This window comes from Asterias amurensis, chromosome 13 (genome assembly GCF_032118995.1).
Source record: "Asterias amurensis chromosome 13, ASM3211899v1".
NCBI lineage: Eukaryota > Metazoa > Echinodermata > Asteroidea > Forcipulatida > Asteriidae > Asterias > Asterias amurensis.
The window spans coordinates 872,735-896,486 of record NC_092660.1 but is presented as its reverse complement, the minus strand read 5'-3'; the positions used below and the strand labels follow the sequence as shown (position 1 = coordinate 896,486).

Below are 23,752 nucleotides of genomic sequence, written 5' to 3'. Positions count from 1 at the left end.
TTTATTGTTACTCAAAGTAAACAAATACAGCATGCCTGGAATTCCACACAGACCACTGAAGCCATGGTTTCTATTGCCCTAGTCTGGGCTCTGGTGCCCCTTCAAATTTATCCCATAGACTTTTAAAGTGCCCTTTGCAAAATGCATGGCCTTGCCCTCTCAAAGATGAAAATTCCAGGCCTGATACAGGCGACATATTTAAAGCAAAGATCATCAAGAATGATTTTAATAAACAAAATACTGAAATGAAAACGCAAATATGGAGTACAGCAAAGCAAAAAGAAAGACTTGTAAAATATTGAAATGTCAAAAACATTACAGCAAAAACAAACAGGAAAAAGTATCAACCAACATGAATGAGCATTCACAAAGTTAAATATTTGATTTAACTGCCAAAAATGATATTTTTTTATTATTTGACATTAATGGCTGTTAAACACATTGCAAGTATTATAATCTGCTCGTTTGCTAATTGCAAAAATATTACAGCAAAAACAAACAGGAAAACAGAATCAACAAACATAAATGAGCGTTCACAAAATTAAATATTTAATTAATTGCATAAAGGAATTGTTAATATTTGACGTTAATTGCTGCAACACACCATGCAAGTATTACAATCTGTTCATTTGCTAATTGCAAAAATATTACAGCAAAAACAAAGAGAAATATGATTTAACTGAAACCATTCACAATAGGTACACAATCAATAGTATTTCCACTGGTAACCTACTCAATACACATGTTTGTGTGAGCAACTATAAAAAGACACAGTAAATACCCTTTGATCTTATAAAATAAATAAAAATGGACTTACCCATTACAGCAATAGGGGTTTCTCCTGTGGCTGCCGCCACCCTATGCTCAATCAGGTAGAACATGAATTCATCGTAGAGCAGACGTATTAAATGGAACGACCCAAAGCTTGCGGCACTACGCAGCGTCAAGTCACGGATCACCATGGAACTATCAGAACGAACAACAGAAAGCTCTCTAATTTACTCTGATTCAATTTCTTTGTTTTTTGTTTCTTTCACGTCCTCACAAACTCCTAAATAACCTAAAAAGTGAGACCCTACTTACAGACTGGGTTGTCTGAGAATGCCACTTCTTATAATAATATTAATAATCTGTGAATGCCACTTCTTATAATAATATTAATAATCTGTGAATGCCACTTCTAATAATAATATTAATAATCTGTGAATGCCACTTCTTATAATAATATTAATAATCTGTGAATGCCACTTCTTATAATAATATTAATAATAATAACACAGTATTTGTAAAGGCGTACTTTAATCTGATAGAAAACCATTCAAAGGCGCCGCACTAAATAGAACAAGAGGGACTCTCCAATGGTAGGGCATGCAAGTGTGAATAGGTGTCTTCACTTAACGTCAAAATATATTATTTCGGTTTTTGGTCATGATTCAAGAAAAAAGTGCCAACACTCTATTTGCACTCTCTCCTAGCTTACCTGTAAAAAGACCACTTGAGTAAGAACTGTCGAGCTGCCTTAGCAAAGTTTGGTGAGTTCTCGTGGGGCTCCAGGACCTCTGTGACCACCCCTTCTAGCCATGCGGCCCACTGCTCCAGTGAGTTCTGTTCCTGTAGGGTGGATTTGAAATCCTGCTCTAGACGCTGTACCATCTGGTCATCACATTGGCACACCCAGGATGCTTGTTCCTTTACAGAGAAATGGCGAAACAATTCAGTTTCTCACAGAGTAGTCGCAAAAACGTTTCAAAAGTCAATGCAGTGAGGTTTGTCAATTTGGATTGAGGTGCAGCAAGTTCCTGCATGTTTTAGCTTTGAGAATTTATTTACTTTAATTCTGTGCTATGCACAGAAATTTGTCAAGCAGAACATTTGACTAATCAGCTTAATGAAATTGGGCCCTGGACTCAATTTCATTGCTGCATTACCGTAAGCAAATAATCGATCCTTACAAAAGCAGGGAATTTTGCGCTTACGATAAGCATATTTCAAGGGTTAGCAGAACATTGTTGCGTGCGTGCATACATTGTCTGCTTACACAGCAAGCGCAGATATTTGGTGCTTGCACAGTAACCAGAGAATGGTGTTCATGAGCACATAATTCGGCAGTAAGCAGAGTAATGAAGTGGTTCCTGGTTTAGCAAAATAACATGAAAATCTACATTGACATTACATTAAATAAAATGTATTTTATCAAAATCCTTCATGAAAAAGACAAAAACAGAGTCTAGTATCAACAAACATGAATGAGCATTCACACAATACAATATTTGATAAACTGCCAAAAAATTGCAATATTTGACGTTAATGGCAGTAGCACACAATGCAATTATCACAATCTGCTTGTTATTGCAGTCAGAAATATGAAATTTGGGTCTTCTTTGAAGTCTCTTTTGTTTAATGAGCACTGTTTGTATATAAAGGCATGCAACTCATCAGCCCAAAAGAAAACAAAACACAGAAAAATAACACCTCAATTTTATATTTTCCCATTGATCGCGTGGACCAGACTGAAGCTAACCACGTTTTGGTCCCTTACGGCGTCTAGTTCCCGCTGCATCCCCTTATACAAAAAACAATAAAAACACTATGGGGCCAGACTGTGCAAAAAATGTGTACAAGGTATACTGTACGAGCAGAACTTGTGTTTTTGTAACGTGTAAACTTTAGCAGAGCATCCAACACAGATTTTGTTTTCAAGCAGCATGATAACTTTTTAACGCCGAGTTTTTTCGTAATGACGGATTTATATTTAATGAAAGCGGAAAACCGCAGAAGAGTTAGATGCCTGTGTAAAGTCTATTTTGATTCCACATTGAAATGGTTAATTGATTATTTCTCACTGCACTAACACCAACCTGTACATTTGCAAAGTCCACCCGGTTGAGATCACTGAGCATCTGGTTGATCTGGGAGGTGTTCTGCAGAACGGCTCTGGCTGCCTGGGCTAAGTGATTGAGTGAGGTGTAACGGCGGAGGGTTTGAGCAAAGGCTGTCACGGCCCCAACCTACAGGATAAAAAGAGCAATGCCAGTCAATTACAGGAAAGAAAATGCATTGCAGCCATGCCATGCCACATCATTCCATTTCATTTATTCTGGCTGTGGAGCCAAGGACTCTCACTGAACTAGCCAAGAACCCGATGGAGAAGGAAGTTTCAGTTTTAGATGTAGGAGGAAACCCCAGAGAAGACGAGAATCGCTTTCTGCTTGGCAATAATCAAGTTCTTACCTTGAGGCCGATCATATCTTGTGGAATGCCCGTCATACTGTTCTTGAGCCACGTCTCTAACGTCTTTGCAAAGTTACGGATGGATTGCGTCAAGGCACCTGAAAATTATTCAAACCATTACAAATAAATATTTCAGGGTTGACATCTTATTTCATAATTTAATTTATACATTTAAATAATAAAATATTTACAAATACAGCTTTCATGTGCAGCATTGTGCCCTTACGAGCTGTTACTCCAGACACCTTTTTTGATGTTTTATTTTGAGAAAACTAAACCTTTAAAATTGAATGGAAAATATTGTAGTTAGTGTCCAGGCGTTTCAAGTCTAGCAGAGTCTTTCTTAAAGGCTAAACGGCAGCACAACACAATGCACCTAAACAGATTTACTTGAGTAACAAAAGCATTCAAGTGGAAATAGATGACACAGATGAAAGCACACAGAAAAATATACAAGGTTACGATCACAGAATGAAGGCTACTCTTTTGAAGTAAAGGGTGCATTTATCCACTTTTTGCACAGCAAATGTATCTGTCGTAGCACTTAACCTGGTTCATACTTCTGGAGAATGCAAATGCGAACGAAATGCGAACGAAGTTTTCGCAGCACATCTTTCGCAGGAGTTGAGAACAAGTCGACTGATGCGAATTATTTATTGTGAATAAGTAACGTAAGAATTTGTATCACATTTGCATGAAGTACGAACAAGGCTTTAGGCTTTCCAATTTTGGAGCCATCCTTGGCTTTGTAACAGATTTCATGGGATAATAATAATAATATCAAAGTCTTATATAGCGCACGTATCTACCAAACAAGGTACTCAATGCGCTGTGCATTTACAAAATATTCAGAAAGATAGATAATTGCAGTGATGAATTTTGAAACCCAATTATGCAGCACTTATAAGGGTTTACAAGGTGCTAAGGTGCTAAGGCTTTCCAATTTTGGAGCCATCCTTGGCTTTGTAACAGATTTCATGGGATAATAATAATAATATCAAAGTCTTATATAGCGCACGTATCTACCAAACAAGGTACTCAATGCGCTGTGCATTTACAAAATATTCAGAAAGATAGATAATTGCAGTGATGAATTTTGAAACCCAATTATGCAGCACTTATAAGGGTTTACAAGGTGCTAAGGCGCATTGTAAAAATTTAACAAAAAAAACCTTGTTATAAACTTACTTGGTATTGGGCGCAGTACATCCGGTATTAGTACCTCCACTAGTCCCTGGTATAATACATGGTCGTAGTGTTTGACATAGTCCTGCACTGGATCAGTCTGACATAAAGAAATCAGCTTGGCTTTTGGAAGTCTTTTCTCTACATCCACCTCGCTGAAAAGTTTAAAACAAAACAGAAAAATTACGTTTTGATTTCCAGCATTAGTTAAATGATTCACTTTTGCTTTGCTATAACATGAAACATGAAAGAGCACATGTTTGACTAGTTGTATCAGGGAAAAAAGCAATACAAGTTATCAGTCAATCAGTTGTATCACTTCCGGGGGTATATTCAATCATACCCAAAACAGTAATTAAAGATGGGAATACAGTACCAGCACAGGCATCATATCCACCACAGACAATTAGACCTTTAAAGGAGCTGTTTTAACTAAAGCAACTTAAAACAATTGCGCAACAAAAAAAAACAGAACGCCAATTAAAAGTGTGCAGGACGAATAGTGTATACCCTGGAAGTGATACAAATATTGAGAGCACCCTCACGTAGTAAAACAAATGGTGTATTGAGCTTGGATATATGTCACTGTAATGATGAATTGTAAAAAGTAAAAGAACTATTGAGTGACATACTTCTGCTGTGCATCGGTGGGAGGATTTCTCCAGAAGGTTTGCCACAATGCTTCAATCAATGCAAACTGAAGGTTGACCACCACATCAAGGATCGCCTGTTTGAACAAAAGAAACTGTGTTAATAATAATAATAATACATTTCTTAAGCATCTAATGCGAAAATGAGAGAAAGATACAATTACAAATAAGCAGATTACAAATAAGCAGATTACAAATAAGCAGATTACAAATAAGCAGATTACAAATAAGCAGCTTCAAATGAATGAGTTTTTAACATAGACTTAAAAACATTGTAAAGAACCAGACCCAAGCTTTGGTGTTTCTGACCCGCAGAGTGTGGGTAAGAGAGTCCTTAAGCAAGACACTTAATAATAATAACTTAACCAATTATTGCTTTGTCCTTCTGATGGGACATAAAGTCATTGGTCCTGTGAGTTGTGTTATGCTCGTAAAAGATCCCAGTAACACTTATTGCTATAAGAAGAGGTCCACCCCTCTGTTCTCTTGTTGCATCAAGAGGTACTATATTTCTACTCTCACTCACCTCACAGTGTTCCCTGTATAGGCTCTGGAAGGCTTTTACATCATCATGCGTTACTCCATCTGGCAGAGGGGTGGTACCAAACTTGAGCTCAGTGAAGTCGGGTAGAGCCATAGAGGCATCCCCAAGGAACTGCTGGTGCTGCTGGGTCTGAGTCTGCACTGGGTCTTGGGCTGCTGTCCCACTTATTGCTCCCCCTCCCTCTGTGCCGTCTTGTTTGCTGCCTAATGGAGATGGCTTGAATCTTGAAAAAAAAATAAAGGTCAGATCATTGCTTAGTTTTCAAAAACAACTTGCTGTTTGTCTTTATTCCTCAGGCAAACTTCATAAGTATGGCTTTCTGAACAGATCTCAGATTTAGGAATAGTTTGCAAAGCATACTCTAGAGTAAAACCCATCCGAACGAGGTGCTGATGAGAGCGAGGTACCCATAGGAACAAGGTACCCATAGGAACAAGGTACCCATAGGAGCAAGGTACCCATAGGAACAAGGTACCCATAGAAACAAGGTACCCATAGGAACAAGGTACCCATAGGAACAAGGTACCCATAGGAACAAGGTACCCATAGGAACAAGGTACCCATAGGAACAAGGATACCCATAGGAACAAGGTACCCATAGGAACAAGGTACCCATAGGAACAAGGTACCCATAGGAACAAGGTACCCATAGGAACAAGGTACCCATAGGAACAAGGTACCCATAGGAACAAGGTACCCATAGGAGCAAGGTACCCATAGGAACAAGGTACCCATAGGAACAAGGTACCCATAGGAAAAAGGTACCCATAGGAACAAGGTATCCATAGGAACAAGGTACCCATAGGAACAAGGATACCCATAGGAGCAAGGTACCCATAGGAACAAGGTACCCATAGGAACAAGGTACCCATAGGAACAAGGTACCCATAGGAACAAGGTACCCATAGGAACAAGGTACCCATAGGAACAAGGTACTCATAGGAACAAGGTACCCATAGGAACAAGGTACCCATAGGAACAAGGTACCCATAGGAACAAGGTACCCATAGGAACAAGGTACCCATAGGAACAAGGTACCCATAGGAACAAGGTACCCATAGGAGCAAGGTACCCATAGGAACAAGGTACCCATAGGAACAAGGTACCCATAGGAACAAGGTACCCATAGGAACAAGGTACCCATAGGAACAAGGTACTCATAGGAACAAGGTACCCATAGGAACAAGGTACCCATAGGAACAAGGTACCCATAGGAACAAGGTACCCATAGGAACAAGGATACCCATAGGAACAAGGTACCCATAGGAACAAGGTACCCATAGGAACAAGGTACCCATAGGAACAAGGTACCCATAGGAACAAGGTACCCATAGGAACAAGGTACCCATAGGAACAAGGTACCCATAGGAACAAGGTACCCATAGGAACAAGGTACCCATAGGAACAAGGTACTCATAGGAACAAGGTACCCATGGGAAAAAGGTACCCATAGGACTGAGGTTGGGTTTGTAATACTCACCTCTTAGCAGAGTTGATGGGTTGCTGTCTCATGGCTGTGTGGCCGCTCTCTTCCTGGTACTGATTGAGAGGTGACGAACTCTTGATACGGATCCCATAATAGTGGTATTTGGAGTTCCCCCTGTGTTTAACAAGACAATGGATTGTCATTCAAGAACTAACCACTGTTCGAGGGGATTTTGATAGACCAAGCGTTATAATAGAACGAAAAAAGAGCTGGGCTGGCAAATCTAAAAAAAATGGGCCATCAACAAAATCTAAAGAATACATATTTACAGATGATAAAGCTCCTACTATTTAGATTCAAGTAAAGTATTCTGATATTTAATCCAAAGACTTTTAACAGAGATGGAAAAATAAAAAAGACAAGATTTGAGGTTCCTAACCTTGTTCCTAGTCTTCTAGTTCTCAGACCGAGAAACACAGAGCGGATGAGCTTCCCAAAGGAGGCCGCATTGACAGGGTCGATCTTATGCTCCTGACAGTGCCTCATGTAGTGATTGAAGAGGGTGCTTCGGGGTAAACTTACACCCTCTGCACACTCGTAGTTATCCAACAACCACTGGACCTAATAAGAGAGAAAAGGGCAATAATCAGAAATCAAAAAGAAACAAGAAGGGGATGACATTGACAGCCTACCACACAATCTAATTCTAAGAATTCATGGAGCTGTTATCTTTCTGAGTACTTTTTTCACATCCAATTTACATCAAAGTAGCACTGGTTTAATTAAGTCTGAAAACATAAACATGCAAATTTGACTTCTTGAGATTTTGTATTTATTGATGGACAAAGATTGTAAACTTTTTCAAGAAAAGACCACAAAACTTTACTTAAAGTGCATAGGTTGACCTGAGTTCATTTGAAAGGTATTGCAAATTGTTGTTTTTTATTGTTATTAGATTTATTCAAAATGCCTTCCACTACTACATCAAATCAAAAAGCACAACTTACATGAAACTGCACGACTACAAAAAATAAAATAAAACGCATCCAGCAAGGAACGACATTCGTACAAACACAAGAATCGATTGAAAAGGTTTTTTTTAAACTACCAGTGGTCTTACTGTGGCGGGTGATGCCCGTGTGGTGTGGGTAAGAGGGTGCCCGTTGCCATCCATCGTGTGCCCTTGTAAAAGATACGTATTCCCCTGTTGCGTGATGAGTTGCGGCCCTCCCAGTAGATTCCCTCCGATGATGTTCCCTCCAACGATAGTGGTACCACCCACAGACATGTTGGACCCTCCTATGGTCTGGATGCTTCCAAGTGGTCCAGAGGTAAGAGCCTGTCCTGATGAGTAGTACGTGGCCCCTCCGGCCGGGGTGGCCTGGGTGTACATCGTTGTAGCTTCACTGTAAGGATAGTTTGCCCTACGGTCAGCGAGATGTTTCATAAGAAACAGAAAAAAGGTCGTGGAAACCGTCCAAAACAGAAAAAAATATCCCAAGAGGAAACGGAGAGATCCAAGGGGAGAAAGGTAGAGTAGAAGGGGGAGAGAACGATTGCATGGGGTTAGTATGGTTTAGCCACATCACCATAGGTAAGGTAACAAATAGGGTAGGGGGTAATTTAGTGGGGTTGTGTGGTGGGTATGTTGGGCTAGACTCCAAGCTGGGTGGGGTGGGGGTAAGTTGGTTGCAGGATTCAATGCCTGCTGTGCAGTTGTACAAAGACATTAGTGTGCTTGGTTTGTGAGTTTGTGCCACGGAGCATACATGCACAAACTTATATCTAAGTATTCAAACAAACAGCTATGATTTCAAAAGCAACTATCTAATGTTTTATAAGGTAACTTTGAAAAACTCCCCTTTTCCTCTAACAAATATTACACCTCAGAATTTGACAAAACAACTAGCTTTCAAAAACTTAATTGCATCACTTCTGTCACGATAAAACCTTTCCCTTCTTATTCGAACAAACAGCCTTAAACTCTTCCTGCAACATTCCTCAAATACTTGTCCGTAATATAATAATAATAATAATAATAAAAATAATAATAATATCGAAGTCTTTATATAGCACACGTATCTACCAAACAAGGTACTCAAGGAGCTGAGTATATACAAACTTTCAGAAAGAAAAAGTTGCAGTGATGAATTCTGAGACCCAATTATTTGGCACCTTATAAGGGTTTACAAGGTGCTACGGCGCATAAAGCAGCCACAACCAGGAACAACGGGCGAACCCCTTCTCTTTTCGATAAGTGCACTGGGTTCTTTTACATGCGTTACACAACACATGGGACCAACGGCTTTACGCCCCATCCGAAGGACGAAGCAATGGTCAAGTGTCTTGCTCAAAGACACAGTGTCACGGCTGGGGATTCAAACCCACACTCTGCTGATCAGAAACACCAGAGTTTAAATTCGGTGCTCTTAACCGCTCGGCCAGCACAAATAAACTTGTTTAAAAACTCTCCAATACTCACGCTTCAAAAATGAAAAATCCTAAACTCACTGCGATTCTAGACATTTAAAAATATCATTAACATGTGTAGCAAAATGAGAGCAAAAGCATTTGACCAAGACAATTCTAGGCCTGGGCAAACACTGCCACAATGCGTCTTGAGAAAGAAAAATTAGTTGCGACTAGTGTCATGCTCGTAACTATTTGAGGTGCGACTAGTCAAGAAGTGAATGTTACCAGTCGCCCAGGCCTCAACAGTTCAAAGTCAAAATGAGATGAATGTACATGGGTGTGATTTAGGTTGAAGTGAACTTTGAACCCCTCTGGCAAAAAGCTTAATCTACAAGCTACATGTATGAAATGGTACAAGGCGTCTGAAGTAAAAGCTATTATGAGTACAATGCTTGGGATGAAAGCTTTAATTACGTCTACCAACAACCAAACGAATGTTTTATACCATGTCTAATTTCAGCAGAGTAGAAAGTTTCGATGTTTTAACCAGTAAGATGATAATATTTCAATATTCATAACAACAACGTTTAGAAATGGAACGTTTGCACTTTATCATTCTGGTTCAAATATGAACTGTTAAAACTACAGCAAGTTTGGTTTGTCTGTAATCAAATCACAATTATGATTTGCAGATTAATTACTCAGAATTGAGTGAAAAATTACAGGAGAATTGAACAGGCTGAGAATTATTCTTTTTGCAACATGTTCGTAGCAAGCATAGTGTCTTTGTTCATAGCGTGGTTCAGGTTAAGATACACACATGCCATGGAACTGAAATGGGATGTATATTGTTAAGAACTACAAACACCAATCTCAAGACTAACACACAGCAACGTAATGTAAACCTTGCTCAAGCCATCACCATCAAGGTGAACAAACAATACAAACTGACTCAGTGAGAGCGCTCTTTGACATCAACAGCAAATAATGCACCGCAAACCACAGGGGGAAAACTGGCTGGCTGGTCATAGAAAAATATGTAAACTCTATAGTCCCAACTTTTTTTGGCAGAATTGTTCTTCAAAGGAAAGATAGTACAGGATTCTTCAAGTGCCAACTAAAACAGCTCTTCTGTTCTGCTTATTTTATATTTGACATTTTTGTGCCTCAATATGGACAGTGGGGTTGAGCTTTAAACTAGCCATTATTAACATTTGGTTACCACAATTTTAAATCGGATCAACTTCACACTCAAAAAACTGCTGCACCATTACTAATCCTCTTTTTTAAAATGACTTTGATCATATTTTTTTTATCAAAACAACCAGGTTTGACATTTTATGGCATTGCTTTTTGTCATTCCTCAGTTTATAAATCAAAGCTTGAAAGAAAAACAAATTTTCGGATTTGAAATGTACTGGTCTTTCACACTTTTTTTTGCAGACAGATACTCAGAACCCGATTATTTTAGACCAACCAATCCAGCAGTTTGGGTGTTGGGAAAGGGAAGAGGGAAGAGGGAAGGGGATGGGGGTCAGGGAGGTTAACAAAGAAGGAGTAGATTAGAGGGGCCAGCATGCAGGATGATTTGATAATGAGCTCACATAGCACCGTTAGCATAGATGGAACTGGTGTGATCGGTTCCGTCTACGTACTGCACTGGTCCTTGGTAGATGCTTTGCTGGGAGGACTGGCTGACGGGAATCGTCTGTAGGGTGACTGTGGTACCGGCTGAGGGGACATCCTTCACTGGCTCAGTCACTGGGGCTGACAAACATTTATAAAAAAAACATTTAAAAATAAAGTACCCGCTAATAAAGTATAAAACTTGAAGTGCCTCTAGCTACCGGGCAGTCTCGTTGGTCTTGTTGGTAGGACACTGCTCTTGAATTCCAACGGGTGTGGGTCCAAATCCCAACACGCAGGCCATGGCCTCCACTGCCCCTGGTCTTGACCTTGATGCCCTTCAAAACTTTCCCATTGACTTAAAGACTTTCCAATGGAAGTGCCCTTGCAAAATCAAAATGGCCTTGCCCTTTCAACATAACGATGAAATTCCAGGCCTATAATATGCCAATACTGGTAAATATGTTGTAGTATGCAAAAATAATTTTCGTCTCCCAAGTGTTCTACTAATTTCTCAAAAACTACAGCATCTCACTCAGCAAGTAATATTTCAAGGGATTTTTTTACTAGTACAATGGTCATCTTGAAAATTTAAATTTAATGCTGTGGACATTGTGCTTATTTGAAAGTACTCAAACCCTATAAGGTGACTGCAAAATTGCTGGGTTCCCTTTCTTTTGTTCTCAAATTAAGGCGATCAATGTTTTTACAGAAACATAAACAATGATCTGAAATGCATACAACGTGTACTAAACATTTACACCTTAATTAAACACATGATGTAATACCCTCAGTAATTGCAAAACAATTTTTTGCGTTTGTGTTGGCATAAGGCTCAGTGCTTTTACTGGTAATGTTTACAAGCACTGAACACTGGACATAAGTTATTAAACCACACAGTGTTTGCTTCATTTAGACTATGCAAACAACAAGCTATTGATGTACCTGCAACTTGTACAAACTGCTGCGCCTGTATGGTCTGTGTGCTAGGCTGGTGCTGTGCCTGGTGAGTGGTAATAATAGTAGGTGCTGAAATCTGCTGCTGTTGGGTTGTGGCACTGATAGCTTGCATCTTGAACGTCTCGGTTGCCATCAATCAAGCTTGCCTGTCAAAAGAAAAGGGTTCAATTTGATTAAAATCAGAATACAAATGTGCATTGCACGTCATAAACCAAAAGGATGGTATAAACTCAAAAAATAGTTAGTGGCCTGATGTTACAAACCTAGCAGAGTCCTTCTCGAACAGCCTTTAAGAAATACTCTGCTAGGGTCACAGCGTTAGGCCACTAAAAATTTGTTGCTTCAATTATATTAGTAACTAGTTTTCAAAGAGTGCATTTTAGAATAACGTATGAAAGTGCTTAAACATTAGTGCGCTGGTCAATGGGGCAGCAACATTCTGTTATCTTTCTCAGCTCCCTAGTTGACAGCCCTGAGCTAGCATTGTGCTCCAAAGGCTTTTTTAAACACATTGGGTGTGTTCGATTAGCTTCCCTGGGTCGACCCCTATCTGTCCCCGGTACGTTCGAATAGCTTTGATGTCATTCCAGGGGCTCACCCGGGTCAGCCCCAAGTGCCCTGCTTGTGGAATAGGTCACTTCACCATGAGAGGGAGAGTGATCGTTCGATTAGCTCTTGTCCAAAGTGGTCGACCCATACAGGGAAGCTAATCGAACGCACCCATTATCAACCTACCCTCATAGGTAACATTTGTATCCCTGGGTCAAGAGAAGCAATTTTAGTGAAGCATCTGGCTCAAGTGTCATGAGACTAAAAAGTAAAATAAGCCTAGGCGCTGATCGTGTTAAGAGTCCCTGCCTGTAAGAGTGTACCAAGTGGTGATTCATGGGTTTTCAGATCTTCTTCTAAAAAATTAGAGTGATACATCATCATACCAAACGAATAAATCCAAAATTTTAGTTTGCTGACGCTTTCGGTTTTGGAGTTACCAGTTATCAAAGTTTCGGCCTAAAAGCCTTCGAGAAACGAATAGTACATTCCCTGTAAACACAAAAATGTGCGCCAAGGTCATCCCAACAAAAGTAAAACATTTTTTGAAACCTCCAGTTGGGCTCATAACAAAAGTAAAAAAAAACAATTGGGATCTCGTTGGCGCATCATGTTATGCGCACCTGAACCTTTGACGAACAGTGCCCTCGTGCCATTTTCAACGCCTCATAACTCAGCGCGCCTATAAGATCCCATGAATTTAACAAGTTCAAATGAAAGAGCTTGCATCCCTAAAACAAATTTAAGTGCAAAGTGCGTGGGATCTCGTTGGCGCAGAGAGATAATAGAGGTCAAAGTTCAAATTTTACCAATATATTGCGCCACTCAAATCCCATTTGGTTTTTGCTTTTTATGTGTTGCTGAGAATCTATATAATCATAAAACGCAGACAACTTAATGGGATCATATTGGCGCGTTGATTTCTAGACGACGCAAAATCGCCCGAAATAGGCAGTAGTGTAGTTTCATATGACCTTTGACCTTTGTTATATTGGTGGGCCAACATGATCCCAAATATTTTTCAATTGAAATCTGTTTAGGAACACTCAACTTAACCAAATACAAGAAAACATTGATGGGATCTTGTTGGCACAGATACTTACAGTGATGAAAAAAGTGAATGTTGTGCCAATTTAGGCCAAAATGTGTGGAATGACAATACTTTAGAAAATTTTCAAAAAATCTTTTGACATGCAAGTTGCAGAGATCCCAAGATTCTTTTTTCATTTGTCATTAGATGAAAACTGTTCCAATACCCAGTTGCCATAAAAACAATTTTTTTTTTTTAGCGCGCGAAGTTACGGAGGTGCGAAAACGCAATATATTGATAAAATTTGAACTTTGACCTCTATTATCTCTCTGCGCCAACGAGATCCCACTCACTTTGCACTTAAATTTGTTTTAGGGATGCAAGCTCTTTCATTTGAACTTGTTCAATTCATGGGATCCTATAGGCGCGTTGAGTTATGAGGCATTGAAAATGGCACGAGGGCACTGTTCGTCAAAGGTTCAGGTGCGCGTAACATGACGCGCCAATGAGATCCCAATTTTTTTTTTATTACTTTTGTTATAAGCCCAACTGGAGGTTTCAAAAAATGTTTTACTTTTTCTGGGATGACCTTGGCGCACGGTTTTGTGTTTACAGGGAATGTACTATTCGTTTCTTGAGGGCTTTTTGGCCCAAACTTTGATAATTGGTAACTCCAAAACCGAAAGCGTCAGCAAACTAAAATTTTGGATTTATTCGTTTGGTATGATGGTGTATCACTCTAATTTTTTGGAAGAAGATCTGCGAACCCATGAATCACACCCCCCCCCCCTAATTTGGTACATTCTTACAGGCAGGGACTCTTAACAATATCTCCTATGATTTACTTTTATGTTTCATGTAAGATAAAAACAACCAAGCTTTTTAGTCAAGAAAGATTTCTTCATTCAAAAGTAAAGCAGTCTTCTGTAACAGAACAGTTCATGTTTAAATAATGTAACTTCAAAAAATATTGACTACATCCCCTATGATGCAACATTGGATGTTTGTGCTCTTTGTAAACCTCTTATAATTAATTTTTAATGTGACCCCACAGCAGGTTTGTAGATGACAAAAATGTAAGTCCATAGTGATTTGCAATACATTAAATATGTATCATAATCTGGTTTGATAATTTGATTTGATACGGTACGTCTCAGGTGACCTGAGATGTACTTTAAAGGTTACTGAAAGGTTTTGTAATTAATCGACATTATTCTGGAAGAAATATTTATGTGGAAGATATCGATACTGCCAGTATTAACTTTAATACCAGTTAGCTTTAATGATAAGTAACTGAGAGGGGCCTACATGTAATCGACTCAGCACTCAATTTCAGAATAAACTTTCATCCATTGGGCAATCAGCCTTAATAGACCCAAGAACTTGGACTTTGACTGTCCAGCAATTAGCCTAGCATTCTTTCATCACGTGTAAGAGCATGCAATAAACACCCCCATGAATTGCTTTCAGTTCCGTTATTAGAAATATATGCACTTTCAAGAAAAATAACCACAAGTGCCCTCGCAAACTACAGAACAAAATTTTGTTGTATCCTTGGTAACGTTTACTCTTATTCAACGGACGGACAAAATGTGATAGCACCGATGGTTTTAATCAACCTAGGGTTAGTGCAGCATGCTTTATTAGATATTAGGGTTGCCTAGAAACGGGACAAACGGTGCATGTTTACTATGGAAACACATTACAGACTCAAGTGGAATGACAACAGAATGGGCCAGGATGGTTGCCAGGGGAGGTCTTGCTGGTGAGAAGCAATTTCGATGTTGTCTTTGCAGATTAGGAAAGACAAAGAAATGGCCGAGCATCGGACTGAAGCATTGTTCAAACTGAATGTAAATGCCATCAAGAAACTTTGGACGAAATTCAATCTGCTTCAACTATCACACCAATATGAGGGTGTTTGACACTGTGAGCGTGTCTACCAGTGGAATCCAAGTTTTAACAAAAAGGGATTCCGGTGTCTGCAAGAGCGAGGACTTCCTAACTTTGTTTTCGTGTATAAAACCAATGGGGACATCGCTAAAAAAAAACTAAGTCCAAACAGTGGGAGAACAAAGAAAAGTCCTCGATTAGCGGGATTCACAAACATGTTTGTGTGTGTACAGTTAAAACTATGTAATTCACGAGAAAAGACTCTTCTAGGGTTGAAACGCGCAATTACAAAAACTTTTGCATTCCTTCAACTACATCAAACCTTTTTATAAAATTCAAAAACCACACTGCTGTGTTAGCACCAGCATATATAGTGTTAGTCTTTTGGGTACAATTTGTGGTCATGCACAGCGAGTGTATTTCACATTCTTAAATGTACCACATATTAACAACTTGAGCCTGCTGTGTTTAAATTGTCACAGCAAACTTGAATCTTTGAGTTAGATTCTTACTAACACCACAGGTTCACAGCATGGTTTGATTGAGTATTCAAGTACAAGTTTGTCCAAACAAGCCTTCTGTCCTCAATGCATTCACCATCGACAACAATGCTTTGTCAATGCAAGAATAACATTGAATGATTTTGTCTGGCGGAGTCAAAACACAACTACACTGTTGCCATGACAAGGAAATTACAACATGTAGAACTTCATTACTTTGGAACTTATCGCATATAATGTGTCAATAGTTTCTATGATAAAAATAACACCACGTATCCAAATGTATAAACTTACTGCTTTGCCACCAAGAATGGGAAAAGATAAAACAACACATTGTTGTACAAAATTAGAGTTTTATAAGCAAATATTTATATAACCAAAATTACAAGTGTTGTATGAAGGTTTCATGAAGGCAGCATTTACTTAATGGTCGCAATTCTACCTTTGAAGCATTGAAATGTCAGGAAGCTACACCGTGTACTGTAGCATAGTTTTAAATCTAAACCAACCTATCCATTATACAAGCCATATCAGGAAAAACAGTGTAGTAACCTCTGCCACTTCAATAAGTCAGCCATTCTACTTTCCGTTTATCACCATAGGGCCTTACACTCTATTTGAACAAGGTGAAATTGGAAATAAAAAATTGAAATAGGAGTCTAATCTTAGGTACATTTCAATCAGACCCCGACTGGAAAGCTTAAATCTATAGGATTTAATTGTTCACACAGCTTTCAGAAACAAAAATTCAGAACTTAACCTCTGCAAGCATTTTTAAAGTGGTAATCAGAACTAGCTGTCCCACCGCAGAGAGGCTATTATTATAAGCTCAAATGACACAGAAAGTATTGCCTGAAATTGGACCAAAATCTATTGAACAAAGAGAAACTTTATTAAAAAAACAACGAAAGGATTATTTGTAGTCAGGGGGAAGTTAAGTCTATGGTTTGTTATCAATACCATACAAAAAGTCTCGTTTCAGGAAACACAATCATTCTAAAACAGAGTTCACTCTTCAAAGGCACACAAGTGCAAGGACACACAGGAAGTATGCCACACGTACTGGAGGTTTCACTTTAAACTAAGCATGTTAATTTTTCCCAGATAAAAAAAATGATCATACAGAGATGAGTTTCCACTTTATCTGGTACAGTTAGAGCACTGACAGCAGGGTGCCGCAGCAGTGAGTGGGTGTGATTAAACGATGAATGCCCTTTCTGCTTTCAATCTGTACACTCCACTACACATGTGTACTGTGATGTGTAAATGTGGACGAACTAATAACAGAAAAACAAACTTCATTCGACCATTGAGCAAGCTCAACCACAAAACTGGCGTCTGTTCCAGTGTAAAAAATATCACTTCAAAACAAGATCAGCCACTTCACATGCGGAAATATTACACCGAATTTAAATGCATTTTGTACTCGATCAATATAAAATTGATACGTTTTGCAGGCTAGTGATTTGCAATTTTAATGCAGCAGCTAGATTGAGCCCAGAATCCTGAGACTCAGCTATCTCACCTTTCATGTAAGCTCCTATTCATGAATATTTAACCATTACAGCATCATTCAACTTGACACCGACGGACTTTACAATACCCCTGGATGTATGCATGTACACATGTTGATTTACATTTTGTCAAACACCCATTTTCTCCCCAGGTTGCAAAATTATAGCGACTGTATTATAGTTATCATCACAGACTCTAGCTAAAGAGGAACGGGGTTGTCATTGACCTCAGCAGCCAAAAACTTAATTCAAAGTAACCAAACTGAATTTGTTTTAATCGTAGTTATAGCTAGCCTATATTATCAACACATTCCAATCAGGAATATTTCAAACAGAACACCGAGCTGTTTCACTTAATCCAGGCAACTGCCATCCAGCCTTTGTATCAAGCATGGGTATACAAGTGATAATATCAATCAATAACAATAATATAATAAACCAATACATCAAGAATACAAGGCATGATATCTGACCCTTAAAAAATAGTAGGGACATTGCATCGCACACTAGGGCTGACCTACATGATGGACTTTGAGGCTTTTTATAGGACATTTAATAATTAATTCAGTATCACCACTCGCTGAGGGCAACACAGTTGGAAATCAGATAAATATATCTAGAGGAAAAATGATTAACTCGACTTTAGAGTCACGTGTTATGGCCATCTCCAAGTCAATTGACAATTGAAAGCTAACATCATCAAAAGCAATTAGCTAGATGTCTGGTACCTATTCCCATGCTTGTTTATAAATTATGTGAAATATCATCTAGTCCATGCAATGAATGAGTTTTATCTGTTGCATCTCTTGACATTGACTTGAATTTGTTGCCCATTACAGTTTCCTTAAAAATCTTCAGATTGTGTTTTTATATGAAATGCCTTTTTTTTCTCTCAGTATAGACAACATGACCCCATCACTGCAACCATAAAATTCCAGATCTGGCTCTCCCATCAGAGAACTTGGCAAAAATTTGACGCCATGTGTGAATGTTATGCCACACTGTCAATAGCCAGTCTTCCTTCAGAATACAAACAACCTTTTAACAGCTTTAATAATTGACTACAAATTAAACCCCTTAACATAACTTCGACCGATTAAAAATCAAAGCCACGTTTGGTTGATTTGTTGGACCAAAGACTGTACTAGTCAAGTGATTATGCTTTACATTGGTATTAAAGATACACCCATAATCCGAGTCCAATACTTCTGGGTATTGAGATACCATATGGCGTTGAATTGGATAGAGTGAGGAGGGTAAATCACTCAAAGATGTACTCCTTGAACTAGGCACGAAAATTTACAAAAATTTCTCCAGCACCTAGAAATTTTGAGATAGCTTTTGTTGTGATTATTTTCATGTTTTACAAATTCAGTTCATTAGGTAGAGAATTAAATAACCTTCGAATTGATTTGCACAGTTGTTTTGTTTCCTTTATAGTATTGAAGCTTTGAAGTTGAACACACAAGTACAAACTTACTAAAATAAGGTAACATTTTCCAGTACGATGTAAAGATTTGTTTCATGGAAAGTTGTGGACAGAAGTTTGGGGTGAACTTTTAGAAAAACTACATTCCTCAAAGGGGGGGGGGCCAACTTCAAACAATCGTTTATAATATCAATAGCTCTCAGGTGCTCTTCATTAATATTTGAAGTAATAACCTTTAGGTACATGCATACCCTCCCTTTAAAGAGGAAAGATCCACAACCTAAAATAGCACATTACTTGCATTCATGGGAATTTCCTGTCACAGATTGCTAAAGTTGATTGCAACAGACTTTCAATGTCAAACATGGTAACTACGTACTCCACTCCAAAGGAGACCAGGAAACAGACCAAACAAAAGGTCAGAAGTCAACTTGAACGAATAATTCTTTTATTTAAACAATTGACCGTCATTTAAGTATACATTCCACACAAAAAAATTAACTGTTTTAATTGGGGGGGGGGTATACTAATTTGAAGGGGAAAAAGTAATATTTTGATAAATTTTGTACTGATACTTTTGAAATTTTGTCTGAAGGAAAAATTAGTCTGGTAGCATCGCTGCTGCCGGAAGGATATGCACAGAATCAAGATTAGAGTCAAGATTAGCTGTGAAAATAGGTAAGTGTCACAAGAATTTGTGACACTTGACAAGATATGCTCAATATTTATTGGTGGTCTAATGTTTTAATTTGATCACATCGGTTTATAAACAGCAATCTATTAATGGGATTACACTTTGTGTTTTAGGTCTTACACAAGCAAAACATGTAGCAGGCCATAGTGATAGCCTGTCATACAAAGAACAAGAGGAACAACATTTCTAATGCATGCATGCTACATTAGTTCATGCAAACACAATGTTACACTGTATTTCTTGTATTACATGAAAACTGAACAGGCCTGTGATTGTAATGGAATCATGAGCATGCTCCCACTGTAACAAAGTTATCGCATGCTCCAACTGGCCATAACATTACAATCACTGCCATCATTCATACACTGCGGGCGTGAGTAATAGAGAAATCTTAATTCCATGTACAGCCACGGCTCTTCTTTGTTGATTGTGACAACAGTCCTATTTATAAAGTTTTAGCAGATGTTGCTGCCAGCAATAGCATTGCGTCTTCTCCTATTCTTTGCCCGCAAGTCATGAACTCAGCATATAGGTCTAACACCAAGTGGAAGAGTAAAAAACAGTCACGTGATGCCGTTATGATGATGATTGATGCGATGAGTGAACAAAAAACAATTTGTATCGTTCCACCACTTTTCCCATCAAAAGGAATAAGGTTTATCGCGATTCAGAACCGCAATGCGTTGTGGGTAATAAGATGGGGCAGTTTGCTATGCAGTGTATGTTGTCATGCACGACTCGCACACGCACCGCCTATACCTTTGTGTGGGTTCAACAGCGCCCTCTCTTGATACTTTGCTATTCGCGATAAACCTTTACTGATTTTGTGAGTAAATCACTCAGAAAGCAAAATTTCAAATTATTGACCCAATTCACCTAACCTCATCATCAGAATAATCTTGAATGCGCCATATTATTGGTGGGCCATATAATTATTATAGTCACTGGGCATTAAATTATTCAGTGAAGTGCGCATTTTAGGCGATGCGTCGTTTACGCGTAAAATCTATTGACCACCAAAATGGTGAGCTTGGCACAGTCATGACCAAATGATGACAGTCGCCGCCAGTGACTTGCGTGGAAGGGGTCAATTAGGGGGATGAATAAGTGGTGGGTAGCAGAAAAATGGTCCTATCCTATGGAAGCCGAAGCTTTCCCTAAAAATAAAATTACAATAAACATCTTCAAATACAAAGACTTCAATCATGCAAATACAACACCTTACGGATTATAAAACATGCCATTTTGGTGAATCAGTCAAATTAGGCCTAATAAATATTAATTAATAAATAATGCAAAAAAATAGAAAATTTATATTTACATTATTATAGGGCCTAAAAAGTAAATGATAAATTACAACGAACAACAAGGCAAGTGTGAAATTTGTGGAGTTTTAACATTGCATGCAAATCGTACTTAACAATACATGTGTGAGATATCAAGCAAGATTCTCAACATGCCCAAATGACGCAACTCTACAGAATACCCACGCTACAATCCAATTCTTCAGCACCATACCACACCACAACTAGCTACCCACCGAACAAACTGCAGAATTGTACATGCAAGAAATAACCCCGCGCAAAATCGCCATTTTGGAACGCTGCCTGTAAAAACCTAGGCTCAACATTCCCCGACATTTCTCAGTCATTTTTCCAAATTCAGTGCAAATAAATCACCCAAAAGAGAGCCAGAATGTGCAGTTTGTTCGTACGGGCTATAGTCTTTACACACTCCAACGAATCAAAAAGGAAAAATTACCTTGTAGTTGGCGGGTAACAGTCGCCAGGACTACCGTGGCTATGGCGTTTATTCTCAAGGCAACAGTTGCTAAACCTCGTCACTACACATCAACGATAAAACATCCGCCAATGGCCGCTCCCTGCACCTCAAATTCCTTTAAAGAACTCACTAAACCACAACGAATTCTTAATAATAATAATTTATAAGATTATCAAATACATTTGAAATTCATTTAGAAGTATATCGACTCGTTAAATGTTAACAATTTAGAAGCTAATTTGACAAATAGTGCGTTGCTATGTGGATGGATATAGATGTGCTTCGGCGCTACAGAGAAGAAAAAAGACAAGCTCCCATTTTAGTGCATAATGCATGCGCACTTTATGCACAGTGCAATGATTGCGTACATCCTAATACACATCACATAACTTCGAACGTATCGATTATCGATTGGAACTTTAACGGAAACCCTTTGTTCTGTCACAGAGGAGTGTCACGTGACCTCTTTTTGGTCAACATAATGATTATTGTTCAGTTACTTTGGCAAAGTGCAATATAAAACACCTGCCCGCGCTGGGAAAGAGTAACTTAACAAAACGGAATAAGTGATGTCAATGATAATTGCTATCATAATTTATTCAAAGTATTGACTAAATTAATGTTTCGAAAGGCATACGTTGTGAGTTCATAAAATGGGAACAGCGCCCTCTGTTGATTGTGTTTGATGGACTCGCCACAGAAAATTCTCAGCAGCTAGCAGTGGTTGCTTCGAAGCTTTGTTGCAGGTTCTCTGCATATTTGTTTTGCAAGTGTAATACTGTTATTACCTGCCATACATTGTTTTATTTTTTTATTTGACCCCTCCCGAGAATTTAAAAATAAGATGTTGCAAGAAAAACAAAAAAATTAAATACAGATGGGGAGACCTCTGATCCCCAGACGACCCGCCCCCGCAGTCGCACAACTTGATAGACTGTCTGTGCATTTGCGGGCAGTACTATACTTGAATGAGATTTCTGTGGGGACATGCAGCTGTAAGCAGTTATTTGATGAACCGTGTGTAACTGGGTTGCTCTATGGACTGAGTCGGTTCATGGAGGAAGGAAATACGGCCAAATCGATCGTACTTACTTGAGTTGGAGCACTTTGTAGCTAAAAAAAAAAGATCGATGCCAAACACTAAAGGAGCGCCCTCTGTTGGCTGAACTCTTATGAGGTCCGTTGCCGTTAATTTATCGCTGTTACATTTCCAGGAGCCTGAACGTCTGACGTCATTCTTCGTTTAGACAGGGGCCCAGTTGGTCAGGAGATTCATTACGGCCAGGCGCCCTCCTTTGACCCATCCTCCTTCAACCCATGTTTTCCCATAATAATCCCCAGTGGACAGGGGGTGGGGGGGGGGGGGTAATAAGTTCGGGCATCAGCATTGCCAGAGCTGGAAGACAGGGCGTCCCAAAAGTCTGCCACTAATGTCGGGCAACAACTTATTAGGTATTAAGAGGCAAAAAACGTGGTTCTGATTCGACTTTGCCTGGGGATGGAGCTGATTCCACGCAGCAAGCTATGAACGACGAGATAACAATACCCTATTGTACACATAATGAATAAGCCAGGGCTTGATTGATCTTCAGCAGGTTGACCATGGAGGGTTTCCGTCGTCATGGATCGGCCATTTCTCGAAACAATTTTTATTGATGCTGCTGCTTTAAAACGAAAAACATATTTCCCAAACTTTCGCAGATGCCATAACAATGCACACAATACTGACATGCTAAATGTACGCGAGCGAGGTGGCTGCTGGTGGGGTAGTTAGTGCTACAACACATCATTGCTATAGTGATATTAAAACTCATCTTAAATGGTAACCTTTTCTTCGATTTCACAAAGAACTAAGATTGATCTTAACTTTGAAACAATCCGGCCGACAATAGGCATAACACAAATCACTGACCACGTACCCGTAATGTGAATGTTTAGTGGGCTCGATTCACAAAGCTCTATGAGCTATCAGTGGGTGCGTTCGTTTAGCTTCCCCGGGTCGACCCGGGTTGTGACGGATTTTTTCCCCAGGACGAACGTGGGTAGTTATCTGCACACGTTCAACCTGGAAAACAAACTGCCACACACCGGGGTCGACCCAGGGAAGCTAACGAACGCACCCAATTTACATGTAACTTCAATCAGTGATTTGTATTGTGACATCACTTTTTGCTTAGCAAATAAGATCGATTCACACACTTCATATCAGTCTTATACCTCTTTGTGAAATCGAGTCCCGACGAGGTATATTTCACAAAGCACCAAGACCCTTTTCATCTCACGAGGCCAAATTTAAAGACAACTCGGAGGCAACCACTGCAGTGCAT

The 23,752-nt window shown here is 39.1% G+C and overlaps 1 protein-coding gene across 7 annotated transcripts in view; it reads right to left on the bottom strand.

The window, feature by feature from the left end:
• LOC139946442 (transcription factor RFX3-like) overlaps window positions 1-21,691 on the bottom strand; it is a 30,506-nt gene extending 8,815 nt beyond the window's left edge. For 2 of the 7 annotated variants that reach the window (XR_011787241.1, XM_071944095.1), the window contains exons 1-13: window positions 21,405-21,689; window positions 12,020-12,180; window positions 11,053-11,215; window positions 8,145-8,460; window positions 7,476-7,657; window positions 7,091-7,210; window positions 5,593-5,833; window positions 5,049-5,143; window positions 4,420-4,571; window positions 3,232-3,329; window positions 2,859-3,008; window positions 1,481-1,689; window positions 818-966 (exon numbers count right to left, since the gene is read on the bottom strand). Coding sequence is in view for 6 of the 7 variants with exons in the window: in XM_071944095.1 (XP_071800196.1) it covers window positions 818-966; window positions 1,481-1,689; window positions 2,859-3,008; window positions 3,232-3,329; window positions 4,420-4,571; window positions 5,049-5,143; window positions 5,593-5,833; window positions 7,091-7,210; window positions 7,476-7,657; window positions 8,145-8,460; window positions 11,053-11,215; window positions 12,020-12,167 (2,023 nt within the window). In the remaining variant the exon portion in view is untranslated. Of the gene's footprint in view, window positions 1-817; window positions 967-1,480; window positions 1,690-2,858; window positions 3,009-3,231; window positions 3,330-4,419; window positions 4,572-5,048; window positions 5,144-5,592; window positions 5,834-7,090; window positions 7,211-7,475; window positions 7,658-8,144; window positions 8,461-11,052; window positions 11,216-12,019; window positions 12,181-21,059; window positions 21,379-21,404 lie in introns of those variants that run through there. The other 5 variants (XM_071944097.1, XM_071944099.1, XM_071944100.1 and 2 more) reach the window with 5 other exon arrangements.
• Between the last annotated feature and the right edge of the window lie 2,061 nt (window positions 21,692-23,752).